This window comes from Callithrix jacchus, chromosome X (assembly GCF_049354715.1).
Source record: "Callithrix jacchus isolate 240 chromosome X, calJac240_pri, whole genome shotgun sequence".
NCBI lineage: Eukaryota > Metazoa > Chordata > Mammalia > Primates > Cebidae > Callithrix > Callithrix jacchus.
The window spans coordinates 151,168,328-151,180,514 of record NC_133524.1 but is presented as its reverse complement, the minus strand read 5'-3'; the positions used below and the strand labels follow the sequence as shown (position 1 = coordinate 151,180,514).

Genomic DNA, 12,187 nt, shown 5'->3' with positions numbered 1-12,187 from the left:
ATCCTCAATAAACTCGGTATCGATGGAATGTATCTCAAAGTAATAAAAGCTATTTATGACAAACCCACAGCCAATATCATACTGAATGGGCAAAAACTGGAAGCATTCCCTTTGAAATCTGGCACTAGACAAGGATGCCCTCTTTCACCACTTCTATTCAATATAGTACTGGAAGTTCTAGCCACAGCAATCAGGCAAGAAAAAGAAATAAAGCGTATTCAAATACGAAAGGTGGAAGCCAAATTGTCTCTATTTGCAGACGACATGATAGTATACGTAGAAGACCCCATTGCTTCAGCCCAAAAACTCCTGAAACTGATAAACAACTTCAGCAAAATCTCTGTATATAAAATCAATGTGCAAAATCACAAGCCTTCCTCTACACCAATAACAGACTTAAAGAGAGCCAAATCAAGAACGAACTGCCATTCACAATTGCTACAAAAAGAATAAAATACCTTGGAATACAACTCACAAGGAACGTAAGGGACCTCTTCAAGGAGAACTACAAACCACTGCTCAAGGAAATAAGAGAGGACACAAACAGATGGAGAAATATTTCATGTTCATGGTTAGGAAGAATTAATATCATAAAACTGGCTATACTGCCCAAAGTAATTTACAGAATCAATGCTATACCCATCAAGCTACCATTGACTTTCTTCACAGAACTGGAAAAACCACCATGAACTTCATATGGAACCAAAAGAGAGCCCGCATAGCCAAGTCAATTCTAAGCAAAAAGAACACAGCGGGGGGCATCACACTACCAGATTTCAAACTATACTACAAGGCTACAGTAATCAAAACAGCATGGTACTGGTACCAAAACAGAGATATAGACCAATGGAACAGAACAGAGGCATCAGAGGCAACACAACATATCTACAACCATACAATCTTTGATAAACCCGACAAAAACAAGCAATAGGGAAAGGATTCCCTGTTCAACAAATGGTGCTGGGAAAACTGGCTAGCCATGTGCAGAAAGCAGAAACTGGACCCCTTCCTGACACCTTACACTAAAATTAACTCCAGATGGATTAAAGACTTAAACATAAGACCTGGCACCATAAAAACCCTAGAAGGAAATCTAGGCAAAACCATCCAGGAAATAGGAGTAGGCAAGAACTTCATGAACAAAACAGCAAAAGCATTGGCAACAAAAGCCAAAATAGACAAATGGGACCTAATCAAACTCCACAGCTTCTGCACAACAAAAGAAACAGTCTCTAGTGTGAATCGGCAACCAACAGAATGGGAAAAAATTTTTGCAGTTTACCCATCTGACAAAGGGCTGATATCCAGAATTTACAAAGAACTCAAACAGATCTACAGGAAAAAAACAAACAAACTCATTCAAAATTGGGCAAAGGATATGAACAGAAACTTTACGAAAGAAGACATATATGAGGCCAACAACCATATGAATAAATGCTCATCGTCACTGGTCATCAGAGAGATGCAAATCAAAACCACATTGAGATACCATCTCACGCCAGTTAGAATGGCGATCATTAAAAAATCTGGAGACAACAGATGCTGGAGAGGATGTGGAGAAAAAGGAACACTTTTACACTGTTGGTGGGAGTGTAAATTAGTCCAACCATTGTGGAAGACAGTGTGGCGATTCCTCAAGGCCTTAGAAATAGAAATTCCATTTGACCCAGCAATCCCATTACTGGGTATATATCCAAAAGACTATAAATCGTTCTACTATAAGGACACATGCACACAAATGTTCATTGCAGCACTGTTTACAATAGCAAAGACCTGGAATCAACCCAAATTCCCATTGATGATAGACTGGATTGGGAAAATGTGGCACATATACACCATGGAATATTATGCAGCAATCAGAAATGATGAGTTCATATCGTTTGTAGGGACATGGATGAATCTGGAGTACATCATCCTCAGCAAACTGACACAAGAACAGAATATGAAACACCGCATATTCTCACTCATTGGCGGGTGATGAAAATTGAGAACACATGGACACAGAGAGGGGAGTACTAAACACTGGGGTCTATTGGGGGGAAAAGGGGAGGGCCAGTGGGAGGGGGAGGTGGGGAGGGATAGCCTGGGGAGAAATGCCAAATGTGGGTGAAGGGGAAAAAGCAAACAAAACACACTGCCATGTGTGTACCTATGCAACTGTATTGTATGCTCTGCACATGTACCCCAAAACCTAAAATGCAATAAAAAATAAAAATAAGTATTGGAAAGGGTTTTGAAAGACAAGAATGAACATTTCAGATAGCTAACAGTTCTTTCTTTATTTCATCTGACAGAGAAACCATTTATGGGAGGATGTGGTATTTCACTTCGGACTCCTCCAGAGGTGACACTGCATATACCAAGTTAGCCCTGGATCGGCACACTGACACTACCTATTTTCAAGAGCCCTGTGGGTAGGTGGATTAGACATTTACAGTGTAAGGTCTTTATGTGTGATAGTCTTGAGTGATTTTTAAATTATTTTCCATTCTATTTGAACCAAGATTATATTTGCTGCTGGGGATTTGTATGACTTTCTTTCCCTTCCCCTAGAAACATCATTTTGAAATACCTTAGCTTAATTTTTATTTATTTATTTATTTGTTTGTTTATTATTGCATTTTGGGTTTTGGGGTACATGTGCAGAACATGCAAGATAGTTGTATAGGTACACACATGGCTGTGTGTTTTGCCGCCTTCCTCCCCTTCACCCACGTTTGGCATTTCTCCCAGGCTATCCCTCCTGATTCTGTCTTGGGCCATTCTTGCATTGCCATAAATAAATACCTGAGACTGGGTAACTTATAAAAAATTCATTTAATTTTTATTTAATTAATTAATTGATTGAATTAAATTTATTTATTTTATTTAATGTATTTAATTTTATTTTTAATAAAAAATTATATTTTTAAAATTTTATAATTTTATTTAAACATTTATTAAAAAGGAGATTTAATTGTCTCATGGTTCTGCAGGCTATACAGGATACATAACAGCATAGGCTGGGCACGGTGGCTCAAGCCTGTAATCCGAGGACTTTAGGAGGCCAAGGTGGGTGGATCACGAGGTCAAGAGATCTAGACCATCCTGGTCGACATGGTGAAACCCCGTCTCTACTAAATATACAAAAAATTAGCTGGACATGGTGGTCCATGCCTGTAATCCCAGCTACTCCAGAGGCTGAGGCAGGAGAATTGCCTGAACCCAGGAGTCGGAGGTTGCGGTGAGTCGAGATCATGCCATTGCACTCCAGCCTGGGTAACAAGAGTGAAACTCCATCTTAAAAAAAAAAAAAAACATAACAGCATCTTCTGGGGAGGCCTTAAGGAGCTTCCAATCATGGTGGAAGGTGAAGGGGAAGCAAGCAAAAACAGAAGAAACTGAGAGAGAGTTAAGAAGGAGGTGCCACAGACTTTTAAACAGCCATATTTCACAAGAACTCAGTCACTAGCTGAAGACAGCACCAAGCCAAGAGGGATCCACCTCCATGACCCAAACAGTGCCCACCAGGCCCTTCCTCCAGCATTGGGGATTACAATTCAACATGAGATTTTTGCGGGAATAAATATCCAAACTATATCAGATTCCTAGGAATAAATTTTTTTAAGTGATTGAAAACTCATTTTAGTATATAAATGGAGTCCTAATTTTGTTAATTATTAAAATGTAATTTTACATTTTTCAAGGGAATTATAAATTATCCCAAAAAAATGTGTTGGCTAACCATTAGTTTTGGAATTTGTACAGATTTGTCACATTTAGTTATTAACACATTGCAAAGGGGTCAGTCATGCAAACACAGCTGCTTTGAGTATGGCGTTAAGAAGAATCTGAATCTGATTTATAAAAAGTGGAAGAGGAGGAATGATAGAAGGATAACTTTTCCACATGGAATAAGATGCTTTTGAGCCAAAGATGATATATACTATACTCAATTTTCCTACCGTTTGCTCCTTATTAGAGGCACCTCTGTGGTCATTTTGTTGTTGTTGATGTTGCTTCTGCATATAAATGATGCGCCTGAGACACAAAGATAGGAGTAAAATGAGTGCACATATAGATTGATGAAGACTGTATGAGAGGATAATAATATGCAATTGCTCATGGTTACACTGATTTCCTTTAAGGGTTTGTAATTTAAGAATTTTTGATTCAGGGAAGGAAGAAGAAAGCAGCTTTTAGTTATCCTGCTCAGTGTTATCAATATATGCAGGGACCAACGGCCCTGCATTCTCATTCTAGAAGATACAAAAGGAAAAAAGAGGAAATGGGATCAGGAGCATTTATTAAATGCTGTACAAGGGTTGAGGTTTAAATACTGACTAGCTCTTCCCTTTATGACCAACACCAAAGATAAACTGTTTGTGGCTTTAGTTCAATTGTTTGTAATCAATGGCAAGGACAAACTAGATTAGCAGTATGATAATAGTGGTTAAGAGTTCAGGCTACGGCATCAAGCAGACCCAGATTTGCATCCCAGCCTGAACGTGTATTAGATTTGTGATCTTGAACAAGTAACTTAACTTCTCTGTGCTTCAGTTTTCTCATCTGTAAAATGGCACTAGTAATAAAAGCTATCCATTAGCATTCCTAAGGAATTAAATTATATTATCATACTGCCCGACACATACTAACTGTTCAATAAATGTTAGCTATAATTTTCATCTTATTCATTTTTTTTTTTTGAGACGGAGTTTCACTCTTGTTACCCAGGCTGGAGTACAATGGCGCGATCTCGGCTCACCGCAACCTCCACCTCCTGGGTTCAAGCAATTCTCCTGCCTCAGCCTCCAGAGTAGCTAGGATTACAGGCACGTGCCACTATGCCCAGCTAATTTTTTGTATTTTTAGTAGAGACGGGGTTTCACCATGTTGACCAAAATGGTCTCGATCTCTTGACCTCGTGATCCACCCACCTCGGCCTCCCAAAGTGCTGGGATTACAGCCGTGAGCCCCCGCGCCCAACCCATCTTATTCAAATTTTAATCATCATCTTCATTGTCATATGCTTTGCTCTGTCTAAAGCTACCTTTACTCTGGATCTCATCCTTTACAGCTTCCTTAGGGATTTCTCTCTCCTCTGTCTTCAGCCTTTCCATACCTGTTGACTCCTTCCTATCAGCACCCCATATCTTAATTCTCTATTTTTGTACTTCCTTGGACTCTGTCTCCCTCCAGCTACAATGATGTTTTTCTCTTCCACTTAATGGCTAAGATTATTAAAAGAATAATAGGTACATTCAATATATTTTCATTCTCACTTCCCATTTACTCCTCAAACCCATAGGCATCTAGTTTTCCCAACCCATCCTCACCGCAATTAAAGTTACTCTCTCTAAAGTCACCAGCAACTAACTTATTGTCATATCCAGTGTACACTGTCATCTAACTTGACCCCTGGGACACACCATTAACCTATCCCTTCTTTCCTAGTTTTTCTGCTATATATCTGACTATTTTCCCACAGCCTCTTTTGCTGGCTTCTTTTGTCTATGTCCTAAATATTATTGTTCCTGAAGGTTTTCTCCTTATCCCACTTTTCTTACTTGAAATGATCTCTCCAAATGACCTCTTCCATGCTCTTGGCCTTAGCTATCACCTGTGACAAAATCTACCTCTCTTCTGATGTAAAATCTTTACCTGGTAACTAAATAACCCTGACCTAGAAGTTTCACAGAAATTTCAATATAGTGAGGCTTACCTTTCTCATTTTAATTATATTTATATTATATTAGATTGTCCTTGATTTTATTCCTTCCATCTTTATGTTTATTTCTAATTTTAATTTGTTGTTTACTTTCTCTTTTTTGTTTTATTTCTTTTTTTTTCCTTTTTTTTATTATTCTTTATTATACTTTAGATTCTGGGGAACACGTGCAGATCCTGCAAAATTGTTGCATAAGTACATTCATGGCAAGGTAGTTTGCTGCCTCCATCCCCCCATCACCTGTACTTGACATTTCTCCCCACATTATCCCTCGCCACCCTCCCTCCCACTGTCCCTCCCCTTTTCCCCCACAACAGACCTCAGTGTGTGATGCTTCCCTATCTGTGTCCACGTGTTTTCATTGTTCAACACCTGCCTGCGAGTGAAAAAATGTAGTGTTTGATTATCTGTTCTTGTGTCAGTTTGCTGAGAATGATGGTTTCCAGGTTCATCCATGTCCCTACAAAGGACATGAACTCATCATTTTTTATGGCTGCATAGTATTCCATGGTGTGTATATGCCGCATTTTCCCTGTCCAGTCTATCATCGATGGGCATTTGGGTTGGTTCCAGGTCTTTGCTATTGTAAATAGCACCATAATGAACATACGTGTGCATGTGTCTTTATAATAGAATGATTTATAGTCCTTTGGATATATACCCAGTTAATGGGATTGCTGGGTCAAATGGAATTTCTATTTCTAAGGCCTTGAGGAATCGCCACACTGTCTTCCACAATGGTTGAACTAATTTACACTCCCACCAACAGTGTTGAAGTGTTCCTATTTCTCCACATCCTCTCCAGCATCTGTTGTCTCCAGATTTTTTAATGATCGCCATTCTAACTGGCGTGAGATGGTATCTCTTTGTGGTTTTGATTTGCATTTCTCTAATGACCAGTGATGATGAACATTTTTTCATATGTTTGTTGGCTTCATATATGTCTTCTTTTGTAAAGTGTCTGTTCACATCCTTTGCCCACTTTTGAATGGGTTTGTTTGTTTTTTTTCCTGTAAATTTGTTTTAGTTCTTTGTAGATTCTGGATATTAGCCCTTTTTCAGATGGGTAGATTGCCCAAATTTTTTCCCGTTCTGTTGGTTGCCAGTTCACTCTAATGATTGTTTCTTTTGCTATACAGAAGCTCTGAAGTTTAATTATATCCCATTTGTCTATTTTGGCTTTTGTTCTCATTGCTTTTGGTATTTTAGTCATGAAGTCCTTGCCTATGCCTATGTCCCGAATGGTTTTGCCTAGGTTTTTTTCTAGGGTTTTTATAGTGTTAGGTCTTATGTTTAAGTCCTGAATCCATCTGGAGTTAATTTTAGTGTAAGGTGTCAGGGAGGGGTTCACTTTCCGCTTTCTGCACATTGCTAGCCAATTTATTCAACACCATTTATTAAACAGGATCCTTTCCCCATTGCTTGTTTTTGCCAGGTTTGTCAAAGATTAGATGGTTGTAGATGTGTCGCATTGCCTCTGAGGCCTCTGTTCTGTTCCATTGGTCTATATCTCTGTTTTGGTACCAATACCATGCTGTTTTGATTATTGTAGCCTTATAGTATACTTTGAAGTCAGGTAGTGTGATGCCTCCAGCTTTGTTCTTTTCGCTTAGGATTGTCTTGGTTATGCAGCGTCTCTTTTGGTTCCATATGAAGTTTAAGGTGGTTTTTTCCAGTTTTGTGAAGAGGGTCATAGGTGGCTTGATGGGGATATCATTGAATCTATAAATTACTTTGGGCAGTATGGCCATTTTCGCAATATTGATTCTTCCTAACCATGAGCATGGAATGTTTTTCTATCTGTGTGTGTCTTCTCTTATTTCCTTGAGCAGTGGTTTGTAGTTCTTGAAGAGGTCCTTTACCTCCTTTGTTTGTTGTATTCCTAGGTATTTTATTTCCATCTTTAATTTGAAAATTCTACCTTAGTTTTCCAGTCCATTAATAGTCACCTTACCTTTCCCTGTTAACACATTCGAAAATATATGATTCAGTTGTTCTAACATGCCTCTAAACTGAACTCCTTCCTTAACTTCTCATACTTCCTTCTTATCATTCAATTGCATATCTGCCTGTAATCTCAATCTTAGTAAATAGCATTATCATTCTTCAGGTGCTTAAGTGAGAAACCTGGATTTATTCTAGATTCTTGCCTGTCCTTCAGTTATCAAATTTCTGCCACTTCTATCTTGGTATCTCTTAAGTGTGTCTTCTTGTCTATAATGCCCCTTCCTGAGTTCAAACTCTCAACATTTTTCTTTACTGTTTCAGTTATTGAAGTTGTTTTCCAAGTTTATTGTCCCCCTGCTTCTCACTAGTCCATGTTCCACACTACCAACATAATGGATTCTTTAAAATGTTGATATGGCCATAGAGTTTCACAGTTTAAAATCATTTTGTGGTTCTCTGTGCTATGCCAATAGGAACTTCTTACTCTCTTCCTTAAATATACCTTGTTTTACATTTGTATCTTTGATCATGCTTCCTCTCTGCCTGGAATGCCTTCTCCTCATCTCAATCTCCTTCTACTCCAATTCTTGCTTGTTCCTTAAGAATAGTAAAAAAAAACATTTCCATTCTTCTCCAAAATATTTCTTTATACAATATCCTACTGGAATAGATTGTTCTTTTATGACCCCACTATATCTTATATTCAACTTCATTATAGAACCAGTCATATTTTGTTTGGTATTTATTTGCTTTATCTCTTCTTACTACACTATGAGCTTCTTAAAAATATAGGTTATATATTATTCATGCCTGTATTCCCAGGGACTAGCACATATAAGCTTCTTTTTTTTCTATTGTACTTTAGGTTCTGGGATACATGTGCAGATCATGCAGGATTGTTGCATAGGTACATATATGGCAATGTGGTTTGCTTCCTCCATTCCCCCATTACCTACATCTGGCATTTCTCCCCATGTTATCATCCCCCAACCTCCCCACCCTGCCACTGTCCCTCCCTTGGCACCCCCAACAGACCCCAGTGTGTGATGCTTCCCTCCCTGTGTCCATGTGTTCTCATTGTTCAATGTCCACCTATGAATGAGAACATGTGGTATTTGATTTTCTGTTCTTGTGTCAGTTTACTGAGAAGGATGGTTTCCAGATTCATCCATGTCCCTACAAAGGACATGAACTAATTGTTTTTCATGGCTGCATAGCATAGTATTCTATGGTTTATATGTGCCACATTTTCCTTGTCCAGTGTATTGTTAAGGGGCACTTGGGTTGGTTCCATGTTTTTGCTACTGTACACAGTGCTACTATGAACATACGTGTGCATGTGTCCTTATAATAGAATGATATATGATACTTTGGGTATATACCCAGTAATGGGATTGCTGGGTCAATGGAATTTCTATTTCTAGGTCCTTGAGGAAGTGCCACACTGTCTTCTACAATGGTAGAACTAGTTTATGCTCGTACCAACAGTGGAAAAGTGTTCTTATTTCTCCACAACCTCTTCAGCATCTGTTGTCTCCAGATTTTTTAATGATCACCATTCTAACTGGCATGAGGTGATATCTCAATGTGGTTTTGATTTGCATTTCTGTAATAATCAGTGATGATGAGCATTTTTTCACGTTTGCTGGCTTTATGTATGTCTTCTTTTGGAAAGTGTCTGTTCATATCCTTCACTCACTTTTGGATGGGTTTAGTTTATTTTTTATTGTAAAAAAATCTGTTTTCGTTTTTTGTAGATTCTAGATGTTAGCCCTTTGTCAGATGGGTAGATTGCCCACATTTTTTCCCATTCTGTTGGTTGCCGGTTCACTCTAATGATTGTCTCCTTTGCTATACAAAAGCTCTGGAGTTTAATTAGGTCCCATTTGTCTATTTTGGCTTTTGTTGCCAGTACTTTTGGTGTTTTAGTCATAAAATCCTTGCTTCTGCATATGTCCTGAGTGGTTTTGCCTAGATTTTCTTCTAGGGTTTTTATGGTGTTAGGTCTTACATTTAAGTCAGTAATCCATCTGAAGTTAATTTTATTTTAAGGTGTCAGGAAGGGGTCCAGTTTCTGCTTTCTGCACACTGCTAGCCAGTTTTCCCAATACCATTTATTAAACAGGGAATCCTTTCCCCATTCCTTGTTTTTATCAGGTTTGTCAAAGATCAGATGGTTATAGATGTGTGGTGTTGCCTCCAGGGACTCCCTTCTGTTCCATTGGTCTATATCTATCTCTGTTTTGGTACCAGTACAATGCTGTTTTGATTACTGTAGCCTTGTAGTATAGTTCGAAATCAGGTAGTGTGATGCCTCTGGCTTTGTTCTTTTAGCTTAGGATTGTTTGGCTATACAGGCTCTGTTTAGCTCCCATATGAAGTTTAAGGTGGTGTTTTTTTACAGGTTTGTGAAGAAGGTCATTGGTAGCTTGATGGGGATAGCATTGAATCTATAAATTACTTTGGGCAGTATGGCCATTTTCACGATATGGATTCTTCCTAACCATGAGCATGGAATGTTTCTCCATCTGTTTGTGTCCTCTCTTATTTCCTTGAGCAGTGGTTTGTAGTTCTCCTGAAAGAGGTCCTTTACATCCTTTGTTAATTGTATTCCTAGGTATTTTATTCTCTTTGTAGCAATTTGGAATGGGAGTTTGAACATGATTTGGCTCTCTGCTAGTCTGTTATTGGTGTATAGAAATGCTTGTGATTTCTGCACATTGATTTTGTATCCTGAGACTTTACCAAAGTTGATTATCAGTTTAAGGAGATTTTGGGTTGAGATGATTGGGTATTCTAAATATACAATCATGTCGTCTGCAAATAGAGACAATTTGACTTCCTATTTTCCTAATTCAATACCCTTTATTTTTTTTTCTTGCCTGATTTCTCTGGCTAGAACTTCCAATACTATATTGAATAGGAGTGGTGAGAGAGGGCATCATTGTCTAGTGCCAGTTTTCAAAGGAAATGCTTCCAGTTTTTGCCCATTCAGTATGACATTGGCTGTAGTTTTGTCATAAATAGCTTTTATTGTTTTGAGATATGTTACTTCAATACCTAGTTTATTGACAGTTTTTAGCATAAAGGGCTGTTGAATTTTGTCAAAGGCCTTCTCTGCATCTATTGAGATAATCGTGTAGTTTTTGTCTTTCCTTCTGTTTGTGTAGTGGATTACATTTACAGACTTGCATATGTTGAACCAGCCTTGCATCGCTGGAATGAAGCCTAGTTGATTGTGATGGATAAGCTTTTTGATGTGCTGTTGCAATCAGTTTGCCAGTATTTTATTGAAGATTTTTGCATCTATGTTCATCATGGATATTGGCCTGAAGTTTTCTTTTTATTCTTTTTTTTTTTTTTTTTTTTTTTTGTCTCTGTCGGGTTTTTTATCAGGATGATTTTGGTCTCATAAAATGATTTGGGAATAATTCCCTCTTTTTGTATTGTTTGGAATACTTTCTGAAGGAATGATACCAGCTGCTCTTTGTACGTTTGGTAGAATTCAGCTATGAACCCATCTGGACCTGGACTTTTTTGGGTTGGAAAGCTATTAATTGCTGCCTCAACTTCAGCCCCTGTTATTAGTTTATTCAAAGTTTCAGCTTCTTCCTGGTTTAGGCTTGAGAGGATGCAAGCGTCCAGGAATTTATCCATTTCTTCCAGGTTTACTGGTTTATGTGCATAGAGTGGTTTGTAGTATTCTCTGATTATAGTTTGTATTTCTGTGGAATCTGTGATGAAATACCCTTTATCGTTTTTTATTTGCATCTATTTGATTCTTTTCCCTTTTCTTTTTCATTAATCTGCCAGCATTCTGTCTGTTTTGTTGATCTTTTCAAAAAACTAGCTCCTGGATTTATTGACTTTTTGAAGGTTTTTTTTGTGTCTGTATCTCCTTCAGTTCTGCTCTGATCTTCATTGTTTCTTGTCTTCTACCAGCTTTTTAGTTTTTTTTGGTCTTATTCCTGTAGCTCTTTCAATGTTGATGTTAGAGTGTCAATTTTAGATCTTTCCTCGCTTCTCATATGCGCATTTATTGCTATAAATTTCCCTTTAGACACTGCTTTAAATATGTCCCAGAGTTTCTGGTATGTTGTGTCTTCGTTCTTATTGGTTTCAAAGAACATCTTTGTTTCTGCCTTTATTTCACTGTTTATCCAGTCGACTTTCAGGAGCCAGTTGTTCAGTTTCCATGAAACTGTGCAGTTCTGAGTTAGTTTCCTAATTGTGAGTTCTAATTTGATTGCCCTGTAGTCTGAGAGACTGTTTGTTATGATTTCCGTTCTTTTGCATTTGCTGAGGAGTGATTTACTTCTAATTATGTGGTCAATTTTAGAGTAGGTACAATGTGGTGCTGAGAAGAATGTATATTCTGTGGATTTGTGGTGGAGATTTCTGTAGATGTCTATTAGGTCCACTTGGTCCAGATCTGAGTTCAAGTCCTGGATATCCTTTTTAATTTTCTGTCTTGTTGATCTATCTGATATTGACAGTGGAGTGATAAGGTATTCCAGTATTATTGTGTGAGAG

The 12,187-nt window shown here is 38.0% G+C and overlaps 1 protein-coding gene across 4 annotated transcripts in view; it reads left to right on the top strand.

The window, feature by feature from the left end:
• Window positions 1–12,187, top strand: part of TMLHE (trimethyllysine hydroxylase, epsilon) — a 169,154-nt gene that overhangs the window by 128,886 nt on the left and 28,081 nt on the right. For all 4 annotated transcript variants that reach the window (XR_004738823.3, XM_035289569.3, XM_035289570.3 and 1 more), the window contains one exon: window positions 2,295–2,414. Coding sequence is in view for 3 of the 4 variants with exons in the window: in XM_035289569.3 (XP_035145460.1) it covers window positions 2,295–2,414 (120 nt within the window). In the remaining variant the exon portion in view is untranslated. The remainder of the gene's footprint in view (window positions 1–2,294; window positions 2,415–12,187) is intronic.